Source organism: Penicillium psychrosexuale, assembly GCF_028828465.1.
Source record: "Penicillium psychrosexuale strain IBT 29551 chromosome Unknown utg000004l, whole genome shotgun sequence".
Taxonomy (NCBI): domain Eukaryota; kingdom Fungi; phylum Ascomycota; class Eurotiomycetes; order Eurotiales; family Aspergillaceae; genus Penicillium; species Penicillium psychrosexuale.
The window spans coordinates 6,355,049-6,380,651 of record NW_026643189.1 but is presented as its reverse complement, the minus strand read 5'-3'; the positions used below and the strand labels follow the sequence as shown (position 1 = coordinate 6,380,651).

General features: G+C 49.7%; 11 protein-coding genes across 11 annotated transcripts; 4 read left to right on the top strand and 7 right to left on the bottom strand.

The window, feature by feature from the left end:
* Window positions 1-56: 56 nt before the first annotated feature.
* On the bottom strand, window positions 57-1,067 carry N7518_008310 (uncharacterized protein; the record flags this gene model as incomplete). Its single annotated transcript, XM_057189237.1, has 1 exon — window positions 57-1,067. The coding sequence occupies one exon, from the start codon at window positions 1,065-1,067 to the stop codon at window positions 57-59; it is 1,011 nt and encodes a 336-aa protein (XP_057040940.1).
* Window positions 1,068-1,805: 738 nt separating this feature from the next.
* Window positions 1,806-3,794, bottom strand: N7518_008309 (allantoate permease family MFS transporter; the record flags this gene model as incomplete). The annotated part of the gene is made up of 7 exons (XM_057189236.1): window positions 1,806-1,857; window positions 1,910-2,090; window positions 2,154-2,502; window positions 2,559-2,978; window positions 3,052-3,257; window positions 3,328-3,423; window positions 3,542-3,794. The coding sequence occupies 7 exons, from the start codon at window positions 3,792-3,794 to the stop codon at window positions 1,806-1,808; spliced, it is 1,557 nt and encodes a 518-aa protein (XP_057040939.1).
* A 1,057-nt stretch (window positions 3,795-4,851) lies between these two features.
* pyrG (orotidine-5'-phosphate decarboxylase pyrG) lies at window positions 4,852-5,741 on the bottom strand (the record flags this gene model as incomplete). Its single annotated transcript, XM_057189235.1, has 2 exons — window positions 4,852-5,525; window positions 5,585-5,741. 2 exons carry the CDS (start codon window positions 5,739-5,741, stop codon window positions 4,852-4,854), a joined length of 831 nt encoding a protein of 276 aa, XP_057040938.1.
* Window positions 5,742-6,023: 282 nt separating this feature from the next.
* Window positions 6,024-6,610, bottom strand: N7518_008307 (MAPEG family protein; the record flags this gene model as incomplete). The annotated part of the gene is made up of 3 exons (XM_057189234.1): window positions 6,024-6,311; window positions 6,388-6,523; window positions 6,579-6,610. 3 exons carry the CDS (start codon window positions 6,608-6,610, stop codon window positions 6,024-6,026), a joined length of 456 nt encoding a protein of 151 aa, XP_057040937.1.
* A 362-nt stretch (window positions 6,611-6,972) lies between these two features.
* Window positions 6,973-8,623, bottom strand: N7518_008306 (putative diacylglycerol O-acyltransferase (DgaT); the record flags this gene model as incomplete). Its single annotated transcript, XM_057189233.1, has 4 exons — window positions 6,973-7,190; window positions 7,244-8,240; window positions 8,293-8,333; window positions 8,383-8,623. 4 exons carry the CDS (start codon window positions 8,621-8,623, stop codon window positions 6,973-6,975), a joined length of 1,497 nt encoding a protein of 498 aa, XP_057040936.1.
* Window positions 8,624-9,077: 454 nt separating this feature from the next.
* Window positions 9,078-11,085, top strand: N7518_008305 (WD40 repeat domain-containing protein; the record flags this gene model as incomplete). Its single annotated transcript, XM_057189232.1, has 4 exons — window positions 9,078-9,162; window positions 9,246-9,361; window positions 9,418-9,618; window positions 9,682-11,085. 4 exons carry the CDS (start codon window positions 9,078-9,080, stop codon window positions 11,083-11,085), a joined length of 1,806 nt encoding a protein of 601 aa, XP_057040935.1.
* Window positions 11,086-11,393: 308 nt separating this feature from the next.
* Window positions 11,394-11,870, bottom strand: N7518_008304 (uncharacterized protein; the record flags this gene model as incomplete). The annotated part of the gene is made up of 2 exons (XM_057189231.1): window positions 11,394-11,514; window positions 11,581-11,870. 2 exons carry the CDS (start codon window positions 11,868-11,870, stop codon window positions 11,394-11,396), a joined length of 411 nt encoding a protein of 136 aa, XP_057040934.1.
* A 269-nt stretch (window positions 11,871-12,139) lies between these two features.
* pex8 (putative peroxisomal membrane protein Pex17) lies at window positions 12,140-14,367 on the top strand (the record flags this gene model as incomplete). Its single annotated transcript, XM_057189230.1, has 4 exons — window positions 12,140-12,213; window positions 12,272-13,269; window positions 13,326-13,774; window positions 13,825-14,367. The coding sequence occupies 4 exons, from the start codon at window positions 12,140-12,142 to the stop codon at window positions 14,365-14,367; spliced, it is 2,064 nt and encodes a 687-aa protein (XP_057040933.1).
* A 184-nt stretch (window positions 14,368-14,551) lies between these two features.
* On the bottom strand, window positions 14,552-15,515 carry N7518_008302 (protein-S-isoprenylcysteine carboxyl O-methyltransferase; the record flags this gene model as incomplete). The annotated part of the gene is made up of 2 exons (XM_057189229.1): window positions 14,552-14,637; window positions 14,699-15,515. The coding sequence occupies 2 exons, from the start codon at window positions 15,513-15,515 to the stop codon at window positions 14,552-14,554; spliced, it is 903 nt and encodes a 300-aa protein (XP_057040932.1).
* Window positions 15,516-15,853: 338 nt separating this feature from the next.
* On the top strand, window positions 15,854-16,625 carry N7518_008301 (sugar O-acetyltransferase; the record flags this gene model as incomplete). Its single annotated transcript, XM_057189228.1, has 3 exons — window positions 15,854-16,014; window positions 16,092-16,488; window positions 16,548-16,625. The coding sequence occupies 3 exons, from the start codon at window positions 15,854-15,856 to the stop codon at window positions 16,623-16,625; spliced, it is 636 nt and encodes a 211-aa protein (XP_057040931.1).
* Window positions 16,626-17,297: 672 nt separating this feature from the next.
* On the top strand, window positions 17,298-25,489 carry N7518_008300 (uncharacterized protein; the record flags this gene model as incomplete). Its single annotated transcript, XM_057189227.1, has 11 exons — window positions 17,298-17,913; window positions 17,969-20,862; window positions 20,919-21,080; window positions 21,132-21,282; window positions 21,343-21,920; window positions 21,971-22,074; window positions 22,131-22,330; window positions 22,394-22,951; window positions 23,003-23,054; window positions 23,106-25,222; window positions 25,281-25,489. 11 exons carry the CDS (start codon window positions 17,298-17,300, stop codon window positions 25,487-25,489), a joined length of 7,641 nt encoding a protein of 2,546 aa, XP_057040930.1.
* Window positions 25,490-25,603: the final 114 nt, after the last annotated feature.

The window sequence follows — 25,603 nt, the reverse complement described above, 5'->3', positions numbered from 1 at the left end:
GAGCAGCACCTGTGCAAGGCTCTGTGGGGGTAACAAGGGGGTAGTGATGGTTGAATTTAGGCATTAGGAAGAGGAGAAGACTTCGAACGAAGACACGTCCAACGTCTTCGAGCTCCATCAGGTGAATTTGAATTCAAGCTGGTTTTTCCCAAGAGCTCCAAGAGCTGGGCCTGCGGCTTTCCTTGAGAATCCGATTCCGGCTCTTCATCTTCGGGGATATCCATACGGAACCGACGCACGCTGCCTTCGCGCTCAGTCTTGCCTTCCTCGAAGAACGGGGTGCGCGAGTCGCGGGACTGGAAGCAGCGAGGCGCGACGCGGCGCCAGAGGCCCCGGACACCACTGCTCGCACGGTCAATCTTTTCATATTCACGCCGCCGGGTATCTGGTGAGGTCCATTCCATTACTGTCGCCGGGACGTGGATGGACGAGAACGATGGGCTGCGGTGGTGACTGCTGGGTAAGGTGTTTGATCGATCTCTTGATGTGACGAAGTGGGGTGCGCTCGTCGCGGTTGGTGAAGTGGGCTCTAGCCCGAAGCGGATGCTGGAATATGAAGGTCTGATTGGGGACGACGGTTCCGAGCTGCCTTTCTCTGTTGATATGCGACTCTCGCGTTGAGGCCTGTATGTAGCTGATGCTGTCCGGTATAGAGAAAGTCTTGTCTCGGTCGAGGATCTGTTCGATTCATCTTGAAACAGACGACATGACTCCCGGTGTAACGCTATCAGTGACTCGCGCTTATCCTGCATGGAACTGCGAGCTGAGGTGACAGACACGATGGCGGCGTTGGGCACAGCTCGGCGCGAATGTAAGGAACTGCGGCGGCTGTTTGGTCGCGATCGCACAGTACTGCGGGATGCCGAGCGGGAGTGACTGATGGAAGTAGATGTCGATGTTCGTGATTCTTGACGACCGAGCTCGTTTCCCGGTGGATCGATCCTTTTCACCTTGGCCATCTCAGATGGGGACTTAGGCGAGTCACATCCCTTGAGCTCTATGACAGTGGACTCGCACTTAGAAATAGACAGAGATGGCTGCAGGGCCAGACATGTGACGGAGGGCATTTCCCGTCGGGAAACTTCTGATCATATGCAAATATAGGCAGGTGCCCTGATTGCTCAGATGTATACATGTATCGAGGGGAAGTTCATGTGGATAAGATTAGGGGGTTAATATATATTTAAAGGAGAACACGACTGCATCTAGAACATAAAAGAGAAGGTAAATGGAACTCGACAAGCGAACCTCTTTCCTTTTATTAATCCAACATGCGCACACCGCTCCTCAACTATTTTAGCGGAGTGGGGGGGCGTCTAAAGATCGTCGCTTTGAGGGCGTCTAGCCAGTTACTACTTGCAGTTACAAATGCAGGGGCTTTATTGCGGGAGAGTATGGGGTAGGGGTAGGCTACGGTATTTTATAGTCGCAGTGCTAATAATATATGTAGATAGTAAGGCTATATAAGGGAAGACAGACTATCCGCAACATGGTCACATTGCTAATCTAGGAACCCTGTTTGCACGATTATAGTATTCGGTCAATAATCGAGGCCATATTAAATATACCAACTGCACTAACTGCACTAGTTAACTGCACTGACTGCCCTAATTAAGGAGAACTAACTATGTTGTACCCCGTACACTAACCTATGATAGACATCGCATCCTGCATGTGTGTTGGGACACCGCCAGACCCCCTAGTTTCAACAAGATCTACAAAAGACGGAGAATAAATAGCATATACTTTGAAGAGAATGTAATAAAAACTTGAAAGCGATTGTCTAAAATCATCTTTGACTTTGTTTAAAGAGAATAAAGGAACTCGGGGTTCTCTCGATCTGTCAAATCAAGGAATCTGCGGCAAAAGTTAGCAAAAGTTGGCAAACGTTAACTAATTAATCACTCACTCTTGGTTCTCTAGTCTCACATATTCTGGGTGAGCAATGAAAAGGATCTTCTTCTGGTTCTCACGACGATACCACATCCAGATCCCGACCAGCAGGAATAAACACACGCCCCAACAGACGATAATGGTCACCTCGGCGGGGACATAGCGGGGAGCGTCCTTCGGGCGGAAGGTTTGTGGACCTGGAAATTGTGTTAGCGTGTGCTCGCCACGTTTTTACCCCTGTCTTCTCCTTATTTTCTTACCGATGATATTTCCAACACAATATCCAATCAGATACAATGCAGCCACGGTAGTCTTCTTGGTATATCCCGCGACATTGGAAGAAATCAGCGATAGCAATGCCACGAAAGGGGTCGGACTGGCTTGTGTGAGGTAATAGCCAATCAAACGACCGACATTGTTAGATAGGGGCAGAGCGACAATGAGCAGCATCCCTACGATTGCAGCGACTAACCCACCCAAACTGGCGAGGATGCGCTGCCCGGTGATATGTCCGACATAGCCGTTGATCAATAGTGCAACGATTTCCACTGCGCCGCCGGGGACACCCAGAATCAGACTCTCCTTCGCGTTGTATCCGAAGCTTGTAATCTGGACTGTCAGCATGCTTGGAATCTTCAGGTCTTTATAAGCTATCATCGACATACCAACTGACTGAAGAAATTGGAAATACCCCCATTCGGAATATCGGCAATCAAGGCATAAAAGAAGAAAGCCCAGGTCATCGGATCTAAAAGCGCCTCCTTGACCTGATATAGCTTGAAGTGCTTATTACCAATGCCTTGTTGGTTGACCCGCACGCGGGCAACAGCCAAGATGCGATCTTCTTCATTTAACCAGCGTGCATTGAGTTGGTTATCTGGCACAATCCAGAGGAATACCAGTCCCAGGCAGATGGTGAGGAGACCAGTGACGAGGAAAATAATCTTCCATGGCTCGATGGCGGACCCGTGTTTCTCGGCACCGACGGCGATGCCGTAGGCGATTACTCCGCCGAGGATTTGGCCGACACCGTTGAAGCTGAACCAGATGTTGACGCGGCTGCCTTGTTCTTTTTTTGTGTACCACTGTTTGGGACTGTGTTAGCTCGACTCATTGTGTCTAGTTTATAGCCTGTAAGAACAGGGATGGATTTTGTACCTGGGAGGTTAAAAGTGCAAAGCCCGGCGTCACAGCTGCTTCAAATACACCGAGCATAAAGCGAATGGCGATAGCACCGGAGTAGTTGTTGACAGCGGCAAAACAGCTGAGAATCACTCCCCAGATCAAGATACAGGCTGCCGAATATTTCCCTAGTGGGAGGCGCTGGAGGAGGCGGTTGGTCGGGTATTCCCAGGCGAGATAACCTATGCAGGAGAGCTATTAGGCTTAAAGCTCCCGGGGAAGAATCAATTCGAGAGCAGAGATGGAACATACCAAAGTAGAACAAACTCCCGAGCCACTGATACTGGTCTCCCTCGAGATTCAAATCCTTCTTAAGACCCATAACACTGGCATAGGAGAGAGTGGTTTCTACACATCAGATCACAGATTAACACTTCAGATTGAATAAACAGCAAACAGAACAAAGCATAAAACCAAGACTGCTCTTTGCTGTAGGAAACAAAATCGAGGAAAGATATGCACATACTATCCAGATAATTCATGCCATAGATAAAACACATGATGGGCATCATATGCCAATCAATAATCTTTAACAAGCGGCGATTCGTAGCTTCATCCAGCTCGATAGTTTCACCGTGAAGATCGCCGAGGGCTTTCATAGCCTCATCGGCGTCGTGTGCATGCTTCTCTATCGTGGGGTCGACATGTTTTATGTTGCCCATGTCCATGCCGATGTCCACGCTAGAGGAAACTCCGATAGCTTTTTCCTCTGAGGCCATGGTGTCGGTTCTATGAGGTAGGTCGTAAAGGGACGGGGCAGTAGAGTAATTCAGATCAAGTAGGTCAGACAGACAAATCTTAGGCCCTGCGTGAGTTGACTGTAGTACAACTATAAGCAATACCAAGGCAATGTATAAAAAGATCAAGGAACACCACCGGGCGGGCACAGCTAAATAACATAAAACAGAATAACGGTCAAAACTCCGCACGTCCGATAGCTATACAGGACGATCTTAGTACGTAACACTAAATAGGTTAATATACCCTGTACTCCGTGCGCTGTACGTCTGAGCAAAGCCGGGTAGCTCTGCCCAGGCCGTTATCTCAGGAGTCTCCTCAACGATTCATCCTATCACGCAACGCAGCACATGAGGCACGGCAAATAACTTGTGGGCCTCTCCACGATAAGAAGCCGATTTATCTGGGGTTGGCGGTTTTATGATGTGTCTCATTGGATGGCCAAGAGAGGGGGGGGGTGATCGGCACGGAACTACCATGGTCTGTTGGCTGCGGCGTTATGGTTATTTATCAACGGCGTTATGGTTATTTATCAATGCAACATAGGGAAGGCAATACGGATTATTGTGGAGTGAAGTAGAGGTTACTTACTTGGTGTGTATATGCGGGGATGCACATGTAGTAAGAATACGTCAAGGGAAAGGTCGCTAGTTACAATGTACAATGTATAGATTCCTAGTTCCGAGTGAATTCCGATGAAGTTTAAGCAAAAGTACGTGTTCTTATCTATTGTTCCAAGTGGATTTGGAAAACGTCTCCTTATCAAAGTTACTCCAGAACTCGGATATTCAGAGACTTGCTTTTGATCTTCATCGCAGACGGTGTGAAACATGCTGATGAGCACTCGCATATCTTAGACTTAACCTTGCCCTTGCATCCTCTGGGCGTGCAGGAAAGCTCTTCCGTAGCCGGAGAGGCTCCAGGGCTCGTGAGCAATGGTGTAAGAAAGCATCAAGTTGCAAAAAGGTTATATAGCACGTCATCAAAGATAGAATTTTCATTATGCATGTACATACAGTGGAACGTGGACTGCACACTCTATTGCGCACCCACACGGGCCAGATACGCCTCCCAGCCCTGCTGCTGGTACTGTTTAACAGCTTCAACAGGGTCCGCAGCGGCATAGATACCACGACCAGAGATAATGAAGTCGGCACCGCGGCCAATAGCCGATTGCGGTGTCTGGTACTGCTGGCCAAGCTTATCGCCCTTAGACGAGAGGTTGACGCCAGTGGTGAAGACGACGAAGTCCTCGTCTTGCGCGGGCGCCTCCGTAGACTCGACCTCGCCCAGCGACCGGGTCGAGACAAAGCCGAGCACAAAGCTGGGATACTTGCGCGCGATATCGACAGAGGCAGAGGTGTAGGCGCCTGTTGCGAGGGATCCCTTCGAGGTCATCTCGGCGAGGATGAGGAGGCCGCGCTCAGAGCCGTAGGGGAAGTCAGTAGCCTGGGCGGTTTGCGCGAGGGCGTCGACTATGCCCTCGCCGGGTAAGATGGAGCAGTTGATTATGTGGGCCCATTCGGAGATACGGAGGGTGCCATTGTGGTACTGTTTCTGGACAGTGTTGCCGATGTCGATGAATTTGCGGTCTTCGAAGATGAGAAAGTTGTGTTTTTGGGCTAGGGCGTTCAGGCCGTCGATTGTTGTTTGGCTGAAGTCGGAGAGGATGTCAATGTGTGTTTTTATGACGGCGATGTAGGGACCAAGACCTATGAATGGGTTAGTAGGCTGTTTCGTTGGAGGGGTGGTGGGGGCTGGGTTCACTTACGGTCGGCGAGGTCCAGGAGCTCCTTTGTTGTGGTCACATCAGCGGAGACGGTAACATTGCTCTTCTTTTCTTCCGCGACTTGGAAAAGCTTGCGTGCGAGGGGATTGGGGTGCGATTGGGCGCGGACGCTGTAGGTCAATTGCGACTTGGACGACATGGCGGGGTTGGCGGGGTGGGTTGATATGTATTTGTATGTGATGTTGAGGTTCAAACGAGAAGTGAATCAAATTGAAAATGGCTGATAAATGCCTTTAGAATACAATTCTCCTTTTTTGAGGTCCGAAAGCAGAATAATAGAAGCGAAGTTCAAGTCGAAGACCATCGGGGAACTTTTTCTGCCACGGTGGACCCCACGGGCCTAACCTTCCCCGAGGCTGGAACTGTGGCGCATAATACGCATTTGACATAGAAATACATGGCACATCTACGCTTCAAGCGCTTAGAAAGAAAGCAATGGCCATCCAACACCGTAGACACTCAATCCGAAGAGGGCACCCTGCACAAGCCAGAAGAACCCACCCATCATACGGCCCTTACCCTGCGGCTTGCCCGAGTACACATAGCCGTAGAGGAACAGAGCCCGGAAGAAAACCCACAGAGCGCCCAGACCAGCAGCCCACTCAGGATATTTCAGACCGGAGACCAGGATGAAGAGCATTGTCTGAGAAGAATTCTCGAGGAAGTTGGTGTGGGCGCGTTGGGCGCAGTTGAACTTCTCAGCTTTGGCCTATAACTAGTTAAGTATATGTTCCTATTGGATACGGGCGTGCGGAGGCTGGGTATAGATGGGGAATGAGACGCACGTTTTCCTTGCATTGCTCCATGGAGGCATAGCTGTGGGGGTAGGGCACCTTGGCCTCCTTGCGCAGGCTGCCAGTAATATTACCGTGAACGAAGCCCAACAGAGGGATGGCGCCGAGTGCGACAGCAATCACGGCACTGAGTATCGTTAGCTTCTTCAACGAAACGTGAAAGTTACGCTGGCAGAACCTACCCGTAGTTGCCAGGAACAATGAATGCGACCATGATGAGAAGAATCCGGGGAAATGATGCGATATGGTGGCTCTCTGTTATGATTGATGATTGTGTTTGCTTAACCATGGAGCTCCTTTATACTTAATTGGAGGCTCGGGTGTAACAAGCTCCGAGCTCCCGTCGGTTTAATCAATTTGTCCGTTCCGCCCCTTTAAGGTTGGTCATCTATGGATGATGGATATTATTGATGGGTAATCACTGATGACCTAGGGCAAATAAACAACCTAATCTTATTGTGCAAGGGAGGTTTTTCTAACTTTCACAAATAAATGTTCAAAGACGGCTATAAGTCCCAGTATATATCAAGAGTAATGCGATACACAAAATGTCCGCTAAATGCTGGATGTCAAGGTTCATGTCCCCACGTTCGACACCATCTTACTTACACTCCCATACTTGGCCTGCCAAGCGAAGAAGTATAGGAGCGCTCCCAGCGGTTGTCCGACTAGACAAAAGCTGACCCAAAAGATGCAGTTTCCAATGACCCTGCCTTCAGGCCCGCGCATATTTTCCAATGGTGCGGTGAGGCTAATCAACGGCAGCTGGAACATCATTCCAAAGAACGCGACACCTGGACTTGATTAGCCCCGAACCTGTGACTAGAGAGTGAAAGAAATAACATACCGATGAGATTGTGTGTCGGAATGCCCACGAGCATTTCGTGAAGAATCGCGGAGATAATGAAAACCATTCCACTCGCAGCTAGAGGACTCCATCCACGACCCACCAGTGGCGAGTAGACATGTCTCTTCATGAACAGGTAGACAGGCCGGTTCCAAGATCGCCAATACATACCCAGACTAGAGCTGTTCCACCAATCAGTGTAGAATTCGCGGTCTCCAAACCGCATGACCTCGGCCAAAGCGTTCAAAAGCGATTGGAACAATGCAAAGAAGCCAGCAAGCCAAATAATCAGTGAGATAGTGGATAGTTTCATGACCCGCTCCAAGATAGAGGCAATGTCCATTACTGCGATCTTGTCAATCGAGTTGAGCAACACCGGTGTGGCATACTGCGCAGACAGAAGCCAAATGAACACTGCCAGGACCACGAACTCCGCAAGGCGCTTTGCAACAAATGACCACCGGATGGATGCTGTGCGCGGATAAACAGGCTGATACACCAGCGTCGGCGCCAGCCAAAAGTACGCCAGGTTATTGATGGTAATATTCCTAGGGTAAGGGCACGAGGAGTAGATTTCGGGCAAGCCCGGGTCTGCGGAGGGATTGAGTAGAGCGAGGCGAAGGTCTCGGTTTGTGAAGGCATAAGAGCAGTTCTTCAACCACACGATGATCGCGTGCAGCTCGCATATTGTCCCAATGCCTGGGTGGTGGATGTAAAAATACACCACAAAGCTAGTCACTGTGAGGCACAGGGTGGCATTGAGCGTGTGCAGGAAAGCAGTGTACGGCCAGGTCGACTGGAAGACCTTCTGGTCGTGCTCTTTCTCTTTCTCTGTCTTTTTCTGACGGCCCACTGTTCGCTTAGCCGCAGTAGCGGCTGAGAGCTCGATGATGTATGCCACAAGCAAATGACACGGAACCGAGGCAAACAATATAGACCCCAGAACAACGTCTTGCCTGCGGTAGTCGTGGCATTTAATACAAATTAGCACGCCATACTGTATGCTTATTAGCTGGCAATTCGAAACAGTGAGCATTTGGATTACCCACTTTCATGAAGTTCTCAATAACCAATCGCAGGTTCATTGCCACTGTCGAAACATTAGCCGTTTCCATATACAATTCCCTAGCGATCCTTACCGAGTACCAACACCATAAGATTTCGAAAACCCAGGAAGTTGGGAAGCACGTCGGCCTCCCGACTGAGGCTGGAATGACGAGCTTCTGAGTGGTATGCAGCTACATGGCGATATTTACTTCGTTTCTTTGTAGTTGATGTTGATGGCGGAGAGACCTCGGTTTCATTCTGAATAGCCCCGTTCGTCGAATTGAGCTGCGATTCCTCGCGAGCGCTTTTGGCTGACCCAGTGCGAGTAGCCATTTTAACAGCTCTGCGATCTCGGTACTGTGAGAAATTGAAGGGTCTTCAAGTCGAGCTCCGATTAAACCGGAGCACCGACGGAGAGCAATGCGGAGATTACAACAACAACCAGGCCGCACAATTACGGCAAATAGGAAGAGAAGAAAAGGAGAAGAAGGAGATGACAAAAGACAGAAGTTAGAAACAAGATGATTTAATACTGGGCATGGCGGGGGACGAGACATCATAGCGCAAGCTTGCAGATAAAACTTGCAGGGGCCAATCAGCGTCACATGCGCTCAAGGGACGGATCCTGCACTTCGAAGAGCTTCGACTCTCTCCGCATCTATTGCTCTTTTTAGCCCTGAACCGGTCCGATTCAGTATTCGATCAGTATTTGAAACTCCAATTGCCTGCGATCCTCATGTTCGCGAACCGACAGCCTTGATCCCGTACATCTTTTCGACCGGTCGCGATGGCCTACTACGAGGACAATGGAGGTGACGGCCCAGGGCGGTTTGGCAAGAATTTCGACGGTCCAGTCGGACCTCGCAGACCACGTATGTTTGCTTGCTTTGAAGTTACTTTGACGGAGCTTCTGCTTGTTCATATCCCGACTGACAACCGTTACTTTTACCCTCAGGTCTCGTCACGGATTATGGCTCTTCGATGGTACAATGGATGCGAACACGGCAACCGAGATACAAAGGAGGACATCGATTGGAGACGGAACGACCGAGTCCAAGCTTCGCGGTCGATGTATGTGTTGCTTGATCTGTTCTGGTCTGGCGAGCAAAGAGACTGACATGCGACAGGTTCTTCCCCCGATGGCGCGGCCCTATTCTGCTGTCGATACAATCCCCGTCCGACACCTTCACCAGTCAATCGGAAAATCAAAGAAGCCCATTGTCGTGGTGCGATGGACTCCAGAGGGAAGGCGGCTGTTGACCGGCGGTCATACGGGAGAGTTTATGCTTTGGAATGGAACGGCGTTCAATTTCGAGACCGTTATGGATGTGCGTATTTACAGCTTTTGCGGATTGCGCCCTCACTAATCTGAGATGTTTCCTCCGGTGCAGGCACACTACGATCAAATACAAGCTGGTGTCACGTCCTTGGCATGGGCCCATAGTCAGGACTGGCTAGTCTCTGGGGGACAAAGAGGCGATATCAAATACTGGCGACCTAACTTCAACAACGTCGAGACTATCGATGACGCGCACCACGATGCAGTCCGCGATCTGGCCTGGGCACCCAGTGATACCAAATTCCTTTCAGCGTCCGATGATACAACCCTCAAAATCTTTGACTTTGCAACCCGAACGGCCGACGCGACACTGACCGGACACAACTGGGACGTCAAGTCTTGCGACTGGCACCCGACCAAGGGGCTAATTGTTTCTGGATCGAAGGACCACCAGGTCAAGTTCTGGGATCCGCGCACTGGCCGCTGCTTAACGACACTCCACAGCCACAAGAACACCGTCACATCGGCGCGATTCTCGCGTGTGAACAGTAACCTCCTTGCTACTTCGTCGCGAGACCAGACTGCGAGGGTATTCGATTTGAGGATGATGCGTGATATTTGCATTCTGCGAGGCCATGACAAGCCAGTTTCTTCTCTGACATGGCACCCGATTCACAGTAACCTTATCTCGACCGGTGCCGAGGATGGTTCTCTCTATCATTATCTACTTGATGAGCCACACCTGCCGGCTGGCCAGATTCCCACCGTGGCGCCGTACGACAGCCCGGACCCGGCGAATACTCCGCCGCAGGTGATCTATCCGGCACATCGGGTACAGTATGCGCATGGTGCTACAATTTGGTCGCTAGATTGGCATCCACTGGGTCATATATTGGCTTCTGGGTCTAAGGATAATTTCACTCGATTCTGGTCGCGGACTCGGCCTGGCGAGACTAGCTATATGAAAGACCGATTCCACATCGGCGAAGAGGCCGCAGAAGCCCAGGGAACATGGAATCGCGGGTTTGGCCGGAAACAAATGCGCGAGGACGAGGAGCAAGAAATGCAGGATGAAGCCGACGGGCTCGTCGATCAACGACCAGGTGGCACTGCTCTGCCGGGTATTCAAAGTGCGCCGTCGGCCGTCCCTCAGCCCGATCTTCCAGGGTTGCTACCTGGTATTGGCAGTGCTCAGCCTCGGCAGCCAGGAACGGATGGCGGCGCTATGGGTGGGATGGATCCGGGCCGTTTGGCTGCACTCATGTCCACTCACCCTCCATCGCAGTCGAGTACCCCCACACCTGGAATGCATGGGTTCCCCATGCCACAGGGTATAATCGGAACACAGCCGATGAATATGGATCTAGCACAATTACAAAAGCAAATCCAGGGTTTCCCTATGCCACAGAATCTCAACCTTCAAGCTTTGACAAACAACCCTGGCTTCCCTGGTGGATTTGGTGGCCTGCCTGGTTTGCAAGGCGGTGGTATGCCCGATGGAAATCGGAGACAGTGATGAAAATGGACATCTGATTTGAAATGCACGTTGAATCGGCTTGGCATTGGCGCAAAGGACATAGTATGGCTACTTTGATGCGGGGTGACGGCGTTATTTGAGATATCAAACACCATTTGTATCATAGGAAATTTTCGGGCATTTCGAAGTCTCCTGGATCCTTGTTGGTGAGACTGTTTGCGTAGGTTCAGGTTGGCTGGGCATAAATCCGTAGCTGCCGTCCACATAGGTAGACATGGTAGACAATTGTTATATCCGGCACATCCGGCACAGTAGTATGGTCGAGGTAGTAGCAGCCGGTATACCATTCAAAGGCCACCTTGCATAGGGAAGCTGGTGACAATAAGAACCATCACATTGACACCACCCCATATCATCGGTAGCCAAGTTGACATCCTGAAATTGCCTGCTTCATACACCGCGCCGAGGCTATCCACCGTAGAAGCGTCAGCTACCTAATCATTCGGGAAGCCAAGTGTCAAGCAACCAACTTACACAACTCCAATTATACTCCCGGCTAGAAGCGACTCCAGCGCTGCAATAAAGATGTACACCAACGGCACAATCCATATCACATTCCAGTTACGGAAATGAGTCAGTACTGCGCACCCAGCAACAGTGAGATGTGTCGCTCCGTAGAATATCAGCGTCCAGAAAAGTGTGAAGCGCCAGATGTCCTTCGTGTAGTATAGGTAGTATGCTTGATGATGATGCGCCGGCAGGGGATCGTACAATGACGGAAAGGAAGGCACTTCGTAGTTAATCGGGACGCGATTGTTGGCCATGGAGAAATAGCTGCGCCGTTTCAGCAATCAATCATCAAAGCATGACACGTGGGCAGGGGACAGTCACTTTGACCATATGTGTTGCTAACGTATCAACAAAAACCGCATGTCTAAGAGACTCTCGGAGATGACGATGCTTGTTTGCACTGTTTAGCTCCGTATCATTTGTCCCCGTATTTGGCTCTGGACCCGGACCTCGGCTTCATCTCACCCATTGAGAGATGTAGAGACTCTTGTCTGGGAGCATCCCTATCACCTCCAGTGTTGAAATGGCCACGGAAAGATCATTAGCTACGCTGCTACGGTCGCTGCAGGCGACTTCCAGCTTCCAAGATGCCGCTTCGTAAGTGCCAAATACCCCAATGAGGTCAATGTTAGACTAACAACAGGCCAATTCTCAGTCTGCTTCCCACGGCTACCAGTTTCCTTTCAATGTTAGGGAATCCTCTGAACCTGACACTCCTTTCCTCACAACTCCTCACTGCACCTTCGCTCTGGAGCCAACCCGTCGACCTCCAATCATGTCGCAAGATCCTTAGCGTCTTCAATACCGCCGCCATCGCCGTCTTGCAGAATGATACTACCGACGAACCCCGGATTCCGTACGGGCGGAATAGAAAGATCGAGTACGGGGCGTGGGTTAAGGCGGTCGCCGAGGGCGCCGATGATAAGTCCCCGCGGTGGAGGCATACGCTGCTGCTGGGCGGAATCTTGATGGGATTCGAGGGACAAAACCGACGGGGCTTACCACGACATATTCGGGTGAAACTCGAGATGGCGCTTGCGAGAGCGGCGCAATTAGCGCTGGAGGAGCTTGGTCCTGAGACTGGGATTGATGGACAGTGCCTCACTATGGTCTTGAACTACACTTTTGAGCTGCTGTCAGATTCCGAGAGAAGCACGCTGGATTATGATCGTTTGCTCCCGGCGATGATTCAGTCATCATACTTGTCTTCGGAGGGCCTCGATGGTGGCTATTTCTTGGGATCTATTGATCAGGATGTTGTTGAGGCTTCCGGGAAGCAGTTTCGCTGGTCGGCCAACTCTCCCACATTTGCTATTGTCTCGGCAGTAGCTGCTCGCCCGCTTGTGTCCACTCTGGGGCCTTTGTCTCGTCTTATCGCGCATTCTGTTGATAATGTCCGGGATCCGCGTATTGTTGCGCAGACTGTTGATTACCTAGCGGGTTTTGTTCGGACACTCATGGTTCAATGGCGGCAGAATAAATTGTCTGAGATTGATGTTGCGGAAGAAGCAGAGTTCCTAGACTCTGAATCCCGGGAAATTACACTTCCTGCCCTCTGGAAGCTGTTGCGAAATTGCTTATATTCGGTGGTTATCACACTTCGGGCTGTACTGGGGAGAACTATCAATGACCCAGCTCTTGCCGCCAACAGTAGTGAGTTACAGATGAGTCGTGTTATTTGTTTTTTTTACTAACTATGCTCCTGTCAGGCGCCCCGTACCTATCGATGCAATGTCTCCACATACTTCGCAACATGTATTTCATCTCTTCTCGGATTGGCCAGAATGCCTCATCGCAGCAGACGTTCGTTATGTTGGCAGCCATAGATATCCTCTCTCAATATCCCGCTCTTGCCGAGAACTTCCTGAGAAGCATTAAGCCAAGCGATATAGGACAAATTCCTGCTCACCCAATTGAACGATGTCTGGATCTTTTCTTCTTGAATGTGGCAGAGCATTTCCCTCTTGTCCTATCCCCAGAGACGAACGAGGAACTGTTATTATCCGCCGCTTTCCCATATCTCGCAGCCGGTGCTAACAGTCTTCTGTTGGAGATTTTCGAAGCTGCTCACAGCCTAGTGCTTGTTGTCTTCGCTATTCCCCACAACTCGGGATTAGCTGCCAAACACTTGCCTTTTTATGTAGAAAACCTTTTCGCCGTGAGTTTCATCCTGGCTATTATACGAAAGCAGTTGCTAATCGTCCACAGGTTTTCCCTACTAACCTTTCTGCGCGCCAATTTCGCCTTGCGTTCAAGACTGTCATCCAAATTACAGCACCTCCTTCTCCTCTGGCGAATAGCCAGCCCGCTCTCCCTTCAATCTTGCTGGAAGTTGTTCACGATCGTGCTTTGAACGCTTCCTCTACACCGATCCCTGCGCAGGGTCCAAATCCAGACATGAGCCTGAGTCCGCCCGTCTCTGAGCAGGCTGTCCTGACCCTTGCTCTCATCGATTCCCTTTCATTCCTCCTAGTCAATGATCTGAAAGAATGGCTGCCTTTAGCAGCACAATTGATCAACACAATTTCCGACCGCGATATGCGACATGCTTGTATCGATCGTTTCTGGGAGGCCATAGCCGGCGGCGAGATGGATGTTGATCGATCTTACTGCTGTATTACATGGTGGAGCACTGAAGGTGGGCGCGAGCTTGTCCTTTTCGGCGCCGAGACCGCCCCGGGCGAGTCTGATGATACTGGACCTTACATGAGTGGCGCGATTGGAGGTGTCGCGCCTGAAAGTAAGCTATAATGATGTCAATTTAAATAGCTTGCAATATTGAAGCTACGGCTCCAACGGGTGCGGTAACACCTTATACCATATACCATACTTCTAATCGATCAAGTCTAGTTCTGTACATTTTCATATATACTAATATTAGTGTGTTCTTGGTATTTATTCGACTCAACATCTTTGAAAATGTAACGTTCAGCAACTAGATTCCCGGGATCCCAACCGGGGTAGCCTTTCTGTACTGAACATACTCGTCGCCAAAGAAGGAGATCAAGTAAGCTTCTTCTCCTGTAATCGCGTAAATCAGTTAGCAAGAGGTCCAATGCGCAAAAACCGACAGACAACTTACGCTTGATTCGGCTCGAGAAGAACTGCCACAACACGAGGGCATACCCAACAAAACAAACCATATTCCCCAGTATCAGCTGTGTTCCCAGACCCCACCAGAAGAATCCAAAGTAGCTCGGATGCCGCAGATACCGATAAAGCCCAGTATTAACCAAAACATGACCCTCCTGGTGCTGACTCTGCACATGGTGATTGAAGTTACTAGCAGCCTGCGCCATAGCAATAGTCCGAACAACCTGTCCGATCAATAGAAGCGCAAAGCCTGCGACAAGCAGAAGCGAGACCGAGCTTCCGAAAAACGGTTCCGTCACAGTGACCATCCGCCCAGCAGCAGTCTGCCCGGGCCAGAAAACATGCGACACGATGCACTCCACGATGGCAGACCCGTGCGCAACATTATACGCCCATCCGTTCGATGACAGCAGGAACGCGGAGATAGTCGCATACCGCGTGTTGTATTGCGCCGTCACGTAGAACTCCAGGAAGTGGAACAGGCTCAGTGAGGCGATGAAGAACGGCACGCGCCACAGTGAACTTGGATACACGGTACTTAGGAACAATGCCATGCTTGCTGATAGCCCGAGGCTGGTGCCGAGGAGCATTGCGCGCAGCGAAATTCCCGCCAGGGACATCTTGCCGTCCGGGTAGATTGAGGTATCGGCATCGGGCGTGTCGGTTGAGGCATCGGAGGAAGAAGGGAAGGATATATTGCTGTTGGTGCGGTCGTGGATTGGAGGTCCGGGTGGTGAGATGTGTTTCGAAATGTGGGTGAAGTTCAGGGCTTTGTTTGGCTCTGCGCCGGAGGTTGTTGCGAGCATTGTCAAAGAAATAGAGAATTGCTTGGGAAGAAAGGGGCTGCTTCTTGATGTGTTTATTTGGTTCGAAAATCGGGCATTTCGAGGGAATTAGTGGAATTTAAATAGTGTGTGTTGGTGAGGGGGTAGTTTCATTGTTTGAGAACAATCTCAAGAAGATTGTATTGTTTCGCATCGGCACCCGCGGACCTTTCCCCCGACATGACGCCGGTGGACATTTCACCCCGGGCCCACATGGCCTTGGCTTTAGAGCTCTAATACCTCAATGTGGCTTGAATTACAAGCTGGTGCCTGGCTTCGCTGTTTCTCCTCTCTTCGAGATAGCTATGACCATCACAACCATGTCGGAGCCTACTGAGAAAGAGAAGATGCTTCGCGGCGAGCTCTTTCGCGCCTTCACACCGGACTTAATCGCTGCCCGTGCGCGCTGCAAGTGGGCCTGTAATCGGTTCAATAAGTCGGACGAGGTGCCTCGTCGGCGTCTTGTTGAAATGTGGAGAGAGTGGGTGATGCGGTCAAGCTGAGGCTTAGGTCTACTTCATCCTAGAAGTATACTATTTATACTAAACCATTATATAGTATCGCCGACGACCAGACCCCTCTGCCACCAAAGCTAGATGACCCCGCAGCTGATGAAGCTCTCTTCGCGCAGGACCCCTGGATCGAATCTCCGGTCCATGTAGACTATGGGTTCAATGTCAAGCTTGGAGCGGGCGTCTTCGTCAACTTTAACTGTGTCTTTATTGACACATGTCCTATCACGGTTGGGGCTCGCACTTTGTTTGGCCCCAATGTGAGCTTGTTCTCGGGGACTCATCCGCTTGACCCTGCCCTGCGCAATGGCACTGAAGGCCCTGAGACTGGCAAGCCGATTGTTATCGGGGAGGACTGCTGGCTCGGCGGGAATGTGACTGTGCTTCCTGGCATCACTATTGGCAGAGGTGTGACAATTGGAGCTGGCAGTGTTGTTACCAAGGTATGTTGAATGCACCTTCTCATAGCCTGATTGTATAATTATGCTGACTTTAGCACCAGGATATTCCCGCTTTTCATGTGGCTGCTGGTAACCCAGCTAGGATCATTCGTCGGATTGAAACGACAATGAAAGAGTGATTGACCCTGTGTTATTCATTGACTGGTAGATATTATAGAGGTGTATATGACTTCCTGGCTACTTGCATCTATTAAATATCAAAGGGATCAAACTGTGTCTAGATTACATGGACGTCATGCACGCCTAGTTCAGACAGCGATATAGATAATGATTAATAACTAGAGTATCCAAAACCTTTGACAAATTGGATAGGATTCATTATACAACGATAGACGCCAAGAGTCCAGACTCGATGCATAAGGCCGCATAAGGGGCTGTGCATCTTTGGTACTTTATATCGGTTTTTATATAGCTGGAATAAGAGTGTAGATAGGCAGTCACATTTGCTACAAACTGCACAGTAATCGAATTATTTCTCTCTTCTTTTTATGCAAACTGTAATAAGCAATGTGCCATGCAAATACGCGATAATCAATCCCCAGGAGCTTGGTTGTGTCTTTGTTAAGAGAGACCATCTTGTGAACTCTCTCCACAGAACAACGTCACTGGTCCTGGCGCGTCCCCAAGAAAAGCTGTCGACCGCTTTATCTTTTCTGAAGACCTTTACTTTTCTCCCACTCAATCCTTTTCTTAAACTCACAACCTTCTTTTTCTTCAACCTTCATTCTCGCATCACCTTCATTTCACGCGTTGTTTCAACTACCCTGGGACCACTACGTGCGGAAAATGACATGGCTGTACCCCCGCCAGATAGCTCTTACACCCCACCTCACACTCCCTTGATCGAAGAATCTCCATTCATCAGTGACTCTATGGACGATCTTGATCCTCAGGCGACCCGGAAACGTCCGCGTCTCGACAGTGGAAGTCGCGTCAGTCCGACCTTGTCGTTGGATGGAACCTCGCGTACTGCCTCCGTCGCACCTGCCTCCGACATGGATGAGGCCTCGGATTCTGGAAATCCGGTTAACAAAGTCACCATTAACACAAAATCTCCTCTATCTCCCATGGCTCCAGACCTCCCTCCTTCCGACGCTGGGCTCTCCGGCAGCGACCTAGAGCTTCTACCAGATACCGATACAGCTCCCAATCCCAATCCCATTTCACTTTCCTCCTCGCCCTCCTCATCCCGAAGTCCTCAAATCGAAGTCGCTGAACCGGAAGATATCAATCAAGACCCAAACACCTCAAACTGGAAGTCACTGGGCCAAGTGATGCGGGATCAGGATGAGCCCGAAGTGATAGAAATCCAAGACGTGGCTCCTCTTTCCGACTCGTTCCCTAAAGTACACACTGAGATGACACCCCGAGAGAATTTCAAGGCGCTTGGTGATATGCTTGAATTTGGTAATAAAAGACTCCACTCAACGAGACCTGGGCAAAATACTGATACAGCGAATAGGACACCCACGCGAAGGCACGGCGCTTGTTACAATAAAACAATGGCTTCACACTTGTGTGCACGATCTTGATCGCCTCACAATCGAGGAATTCGCGGCCGATCTAGATTTCTGGGAATACTTGCCCTCCGTCCTGGACCGTCTTTTGCGCAGACAACAAGACTTTCAATTAGATGGAATTGAAGATATCTCGAGCTTCTTCGAGCAATATCTTCTCGATTATGCTCGCATTGTCCTTCATCTTGTTCGCTTGGACACCACACTTCTCAGGGCTGTTGACGAAGATGACGGTGACATCGAAATGCCTCCAAGCACCTGTCGACGATATCTTCATAGCTTCCCTTGGATGTTCCATAGCGACCAAATTCCCTTTTTCCGGGTCCTGGAAAATCAGTTTAGCACCGAAACGCTCAATCTCCCTGCTCGACTGAAAGCTCAGGTCTCAGCTCCTCCGTTTGATGCACCCGGCGCACTCATTCAATACGCTTTGCACCTGCTTGCATTACTTCCGAAGTGCCCGCAAATCGTCACCATGCTATCAGGCCCTTTGGTCAACATGCTAGCGTTGTTTGAATGCGACACGGAGAGGAACCAAAATGGTGATTCTGATTCTCCCGTTGACCTGCCTATCGATTCAACCAGCCTCCAGCCTTTTTACGAAACGGTTCGAGAAATTGACAAAGTATACAACACATTTGTCGCAAAGAAGTCGCAACTGGCCACCAGTGAACTGAGCGATAGTCTTCTGACCCCGATCTTCCGCAGCTACCGTTTCCTTTGCTTCGGTTACTCGGAATTTTTGCTCCAACTTGCCCAGGAATTGTCCATTCAACTACCTGAGGAGGCAGATGCAGAGCAAGCTGCTTTGTGTGTCATTTGGACGTGGAAATTCGATACCTTAAAGAAGCAAATCATGGAAGGTCGAATGGAGCTTCGTGTCCACGGCGTGGAAATGATGCAATCGGATCTGGTCAGCATCTGGGGTCAAAATATATCCCAGAACCGCGATGGCATCGAGTCGCCATTCTTGAAATATTTGGTTGAATATCTTCGGGAGAACAAGATCCTCGATTACCTCGTGGGGATTGACTCACACCCACAGTTGATCAGCCGCAGCAGTAACATATTCGGATTCCTGATTGTGACGGCGAAATACACCGACCATGACACGGATGTTATCTGGAAAACCGTCACCGAGAGTCAAGATGATCGTACTGTTTGTGAGGTCATGTCCATGCTCGCACGGACCTTTGCCATGCATCCGTCGAGGTCTAAAGCGTTGCTCTATGTGTGCTCAAAATTGCTTGAGTTTCCCTTAGATCGCTTCGACAGCCGCATAATCGATTTCTGTGAGCAGCTGGTGCCTCGTATGCGCGAACGGCACTCGGATCGCGATCGGGACTATCGTAACATGTCCGGCGAGGAGCATATCGATTCTATTCCACTAAAGCTCTGTATCCGCCTAATCCGTGAGAGCTCTGGAGCGAAGGACCTGCCTCTGGAACAAAAGGAACTTATGCAGGGATTTGGAAGCGAGCAGCTGGGACAGTTCATCAAGGCTGGACTCAACGAAACCGACATGGCAGAGACATATGAGCGCTGTATTCAAGACATTGCGGAGATGAATGAATGCACTGCGGGCAGTATCCAAGTGTTGAATGCACTAGTACCGCGTGATGACGCACGAGAGCTTTGGAAACTTGCGACCGATTTCGACTTGACGCGCTTAGTGATAATCGAACTTCACCATCTCGTTACCAAAGACTACGCGAAGCTCAAGGATCCGTCTTCAAAGCATGGATTTTCCTCGCGGGTGGAAATCCTGCGGCGTCTTATTGATCTGGCCCCAGAAACAATCACACCTGATCTCGGGAACACACTCTGGAAGGATATTTTCATGTCCGAGAACCTGGCTGCTGAGGAACGTCAAACGATTTGGAAAATGATGGTTGATCTTACCAACCGTACCACCAAAGAGAACCCGTTTCTTGAACTATGCATTCATGAGTATCTACCAGATGTGCTTCCCAAGGATTACTCGCGCGAGGTATTATGGTTCGCTCAACAGTCGGTTCACTACGAGATTCGAATCAAGCCACCTCCCATTGTTGGGGAAAATGAAGTCATATCTATTCCTGGAATGGATCGAATCTGGAACTTCATACTGACGGCACCTCCGCAATCGATCGAAGCCGAGGCGATTAAGTTCGCCATCGATAGCTATCTGGACCACGGTATTGTTCGCAGATCCCCCCGGTCGGCTATCGACGCTACTCATATTGCACTCGTCAATCGCTGCGTGGACCAACTGAAGTCTGCAGCTGTCGCGTTGAAACCTTCTTGCAACGGAACAACCAATGTCGAAGTTTCTATGGATATCGACAGTTCCAATCACGACGTCGGAACGGACGAACTTATGTTCAGCCGGTCTCTACATTTTCTTCGCCAATTACTGCATGGATTGCGAACTCGGCCACAGTACAGCTCCCCGCGTGGCTCTCCGCCCACCCTCCCGGAACGTCCTCTGAAAGGCGAGCCCATCGAATTTCGATATCAATGTTTCAATGGCGCTTCCATGTCCAAGATATGTTCAAAGCGCATTGGTGGTCTCTCTACGGCTGCCGAGCTTGTAGAAATGCTCGTGCAGCTGAGCCGATTCTCGAAGTTCACAGCTATCCTTGGCGGACAGAAGGTCGAGTTGCTACAAGATCCAGAGGCACTTGTGAAAAACCTGAAGCTATCTTCAGGTTTACTGATTCTTCGGAAGGCCCCTGATGCCCATGAAATCACGTGGGCCGGGAGACCGCAGTCTCTGACAGCAGTGGACAACGAAGTGCTGAAGCACTTCGACGAGCTGTATGATATGCTTGACCTCAAGGATGATTTGGCTCGACAGGTATAATCCCATTGGCTCTTTTATTTTAGCGGGATGTTGATACTGACACTTTGCAGATTATTGACTTCTTGGTGGTCTTCCCACCTCAAGTGCGGGCCCTCGAACTTGTTCGATCCAACAGCAATACCGAGAAAGACATGTTCCCGTTGCAAAGACCTTTCAAGGCTTTGTACTCCTTGAATACACTGTCAATGTGTCTCCACGAAGAGGCTGCAGAGGTGAGTTAACCGTTTTTGGGTTGAATGATATTCTTGCTAAGATCGTCATAGATGTCTCCAGACCAAGCTTTTGTGTCTCATAGCAATCGGGTTTTAGTTGCTTTCCTGACGTCAGACGAACTGTTCAGCTCGCTCTCCGGTAACTCGGTAACTACTGTGCTTGCTACTAGAGCCATTGAATGTCTTCTACTGGCTATATCCGGTATGTCGAATATTAATTATTGTTCAGTCAATGGGCCGCGGCCAACTAATTGTGACCTAGTCTATCGCCCGACTGATGACGAGTCCGTTCTTATTGCCGATCCAATGTCTTTGGTCCGACGCGTTCTTGACTTGCTTGAAATTGGCCGCACTGGTCCCACTGATCCACCGGCTGGTACATGCGCCCAAAGCTTGATTTGCAATTCCTTTGCGGTCTTAGTCGAGGGTTCATTGCGCGACCTTAATGTTTGGAACGCTGTCAAACAGCATACCCAGTTTGATCGCTTAATCCTATCCCTACTCCTGGAAGAAAATCGAAAGCCAATTCGGACTGATATCTTGGAACGCTTGAAGATAATCTGCGGGCCCCTGAAACCGTTCAAGCTGTCTACGAAAAAACCCGAGATGGAAACCCCTACTATGGAAAACCCCAACCGGATTGACATGCTTGCTACTCTGTGGTCTTCATTTTTGCAAGTGATCCCGAGGACCGTTGAGCATGTTCCCCAGTCTGAAGAGTTCTTCCACGCTGCTCTATGGATGTTCCGCACAGTCGCTCAGAAATCGCCTCGGGACTTGATCTTCAACGAGTATCTTCAACACTGGAGTGCAGTTATGCTCACTCACCAAACAGAAGAGGTATTTTCATCCCCGAAGACAAATAAATAATGTTTACTAATGGTTTTTAGTTTGTTGGGCGTGAGCCAGCAGACAATTTGATCATCGGGTTCTCTGCTTTGTTAGAATGGTGTCTGGAATTGGGCAACTCCGCGGGCATCACTTTAAACACTTTGTATGTCTTCCTTCCCCGTCCGATCAAGTATGCAGACATGTCTAACTGGGGTTTAGGAACATCGCCGAAGAAATATTCAACAAGTACCTTTTCCCGGATTTCTCTCCAGAAACGGTGGAACATGCAGTCCCACAGATTCCAGTCATGCACAGCTACACTCGCTCGAGCCTTTACAATGTCGTGAGCCTGTTGTGCAAGCAGAATGATCGGACTTATTGTGAAGTTTTGGACCTCCTCAATACAAATGTTCCACGAGGTTAGCATCACTGATTTTTGCCCACTGCGTTTTATTTTCACATTGAACTAACCGCAAGTCTAGACTCCCCTTATCTGGAATATGCCTATAATAGATCGCTGATGCTCCGGTCCCCGGAAGGCTATGCGGGCCTCAAAAATCTTTCGAACACATGTTACCTCAACTCCCTCATGACGCAGCTTTTCATGAATATCGAGTTCCGAGACTTTATCCTGAATCTCCCCATTGCCGATCGAATCTCCCAAAAGCTACTCTATGAAACCCAGCGACTGTTTACATGGATGCAGGAGACTTGGAGCAAGAGCATTGAACCCTCAGACTTTGTGAAAAGTATTCTCACATACGACAACGAGGAGATTGATGTGACCGTTCAGATGGACGTCGATGAGTTTTACAACCTTCTCTTTGACCGCTGGGAAGCTCAGGTTCTCGATGCCGACAAGAAGAAGAAGTTCCGGTCTTTCTATGGAGGGCAGCTTGTTCAGCAAATCAAGTCAATGGAATGCGATCATATCTCGGAGAGACTTGAGCCATTCTCCGCAATTCAATGCGAGATCAAGGGGAAGGCGACCCTCGAAGACAGTTTGCGGGCCTACGTGGCAGGCGAGGTGATGCAGGGAGGTAAGTTAATACTGCGCCCCTAAGGGAGCTCGAATTCTAATGAGCCTTCAGATAACAAGTACTCTTGTACCTCATGTGGCCGGCATGTAGATGCTGTGAAGCGGTGAGTGATAATGATATAGTGACACAAACCGACTTTCTGACTCTTATTTAGTGCTTGTCTGAAAGATGTTCCTGATAATTTGATCTTCCACCTGAAGCGGTTTGACTTCGACATGGTGCATATGCTGAGAAGCAAGATTAATGACGAGTTCCAATTTCCTCACCACATCGACATGACCCCCTACACCGTCGAGCATCTCTCTGACCCGGAGCAGACCATTGCGCCGGATATCTTTGAATTGGTCGGGGTTCTTGTCCACACTGGTACAGCTGAATCGGGTCATTACTACTCGTATACCCTTGAACGCCCCTCGTCTGGCGGCGAAGCCAATTGGGTCGAGTTTAACGACTCCGATGTCGGCAAATTTGACCCTAGCACAATCGCAGGTCAATGCTTTGGTGGTCCGAATGAGACGACCCAGTACATGAATGGAGCCTCTAAGAGCAAAGTCTGGAATGCATATATGCTGTTCTACCAACGCGTGTCCACAATTGAGAAGTCTAAAGAAATCTTCAAGCCAACGAAGCCCAACCTCCCCATACACCTCCCCGTGTCAATTTCGACCCAGAACTACATTGCAATGGACAACGAAATGCTCATTCGGATTTACTGCCTTCTGGACCCACAATATGCATACTTCGTGGGCAGATTGCTTCAGCGGTGGCCCGACATGGCAACGGAGGATACCGACAAGACTAAGGCAGAGTCATTGGCCATCAATGTCGGAATGGACACTATTGAGCAATTGGTGACACGTACCAAATATTTCCAAGGACACCAGGAGGTTTACAGCGAACTCGTCGACATGATCAACAAAAGCCCCAATGCGGCCCAATCGGCTCTTGAGTGGGTTATTAATCGGCCAACTTCTATGTACAATCTTATGATCAAGACGCAGAACGCAGAAATCCGAAGCAAGGGAATTTCGCTGATCAATTATGCCCTGAAACATCTCCACTTGATGTCGACATGCCAGGATCTCAACGAAGATGAACGAATCTCATGGCGCGACCGATTCGATGAAGCTATTCAGCAAATTGTGCCCATGGTGACAGCTCTCTGGGCCGAAGTTCAATCCCTTTTACGAGTTTGGGACGACTACTTTGGCTTCTTATTGAAGCTTTGCAACTATGGCCCGGAGATTATCCTGGTCTTACTCGACCAAGGCCATTTCGCTACATGTATGGAGATTCTCTGGATCGATGAAGAAGATAGCAAGAAATTGCGAATCCGGTATCCCAATTACGTGCGCCTCTTGAACAAAGGACGTCGGTTCAACCATCTGATTTTGCTGTCATTGTGCTTGGTATTTTTCAAGCACGTTGACCTTTCGCTCCGTCCAACCCCCATTGGCGGACAACGGCGGTTTTTGAATGGCAAGTTCTCGACCAGCATCAGAGAAATTGAACTCATCAAGCCTGTTGAAACTGATGGGTCTCTGTCTATCTTGCTGAAGCTTCTGAAGCATGAGACTCTTGCGAGGAGCCAGACTACTCGCGCGATCATAGGAGTCCTGTTAGACGGAGAGCCTGATGCAGGTTTGTTGGATTCGATTCAACTGACACTGGAGAATGGTGTCAGACTAGAACCCGCTATCCAGTGTACACCATTCCTGGAGGCAGCCACAACGTTCTGCCAGCGTTGTCCGGATAAGCGGCGGGTCATTGACATGATCGACTTCGTTGCCAAGGGGGTCGAAAGCATTGACAATAGCGGCGGCCAGGAGCATATTGACTTCTTCATGTGTCTTTGCCGTAGTACCAACGAGCGGCTGAACATGGACTCTGCGAATTTTACAGAGATTGTTCTTGACAATATCTCAGTCTGGGCCCCGACCTTGCTCATTGATAAAGACGAGACTGTCCGTCGCAATATGCAGAATATCCTCGAAGAGACGATCTTTAACGATAAGATCGTGGAAGGCAACACAGCGGACTCCGAACAGAATGGCGAATGGCAGACCATTATCACACCAGAGCGGCGCCATAGCCTTTGCCGTCGGCTGCCGAACGCATGCATCGAGCGGCTCAAATCGGCATTCTTGACCGATCAGATCAGTCATATTGACGCCAGACTACTTGAAAATATTATCCCGGTGATCAACTATTGTCTGGCTACTTTTTACGACGACTCTGAGGCGGACCAGCAAGAAGTGCAACAGGCCAATGGTAGGTTTGAGTATCTACACCTAGGGTTCTTGCAGTCTCACTAATACACTCTTCTCAGAACTCATCTCCCTCCTTAAATCGATGTCGCTCGAAGATGTCCCCGATGACCCGCCTTCTGGTATGCTTCAATATCTATCCCTCCTGAACGGCCCTGGAACATCATCTAACCCGATACCCCTAGAATCGGACGTGGCCTCAGTCGAGGATTGGGACGCAAACTCGGTGATCGCAACTGATTCCGAGATGGGAGTCGCTGGATCTCCTTAAGACAATGGCATTTCCCGCTGCAAGTTGCTTTTTGTTGTGTTTCTTTCCCATGCGTTTTTGCGATGTCAATGGATTCAGCGAGCACGATGTGTGCATGTGATTAAAGGCAAATCC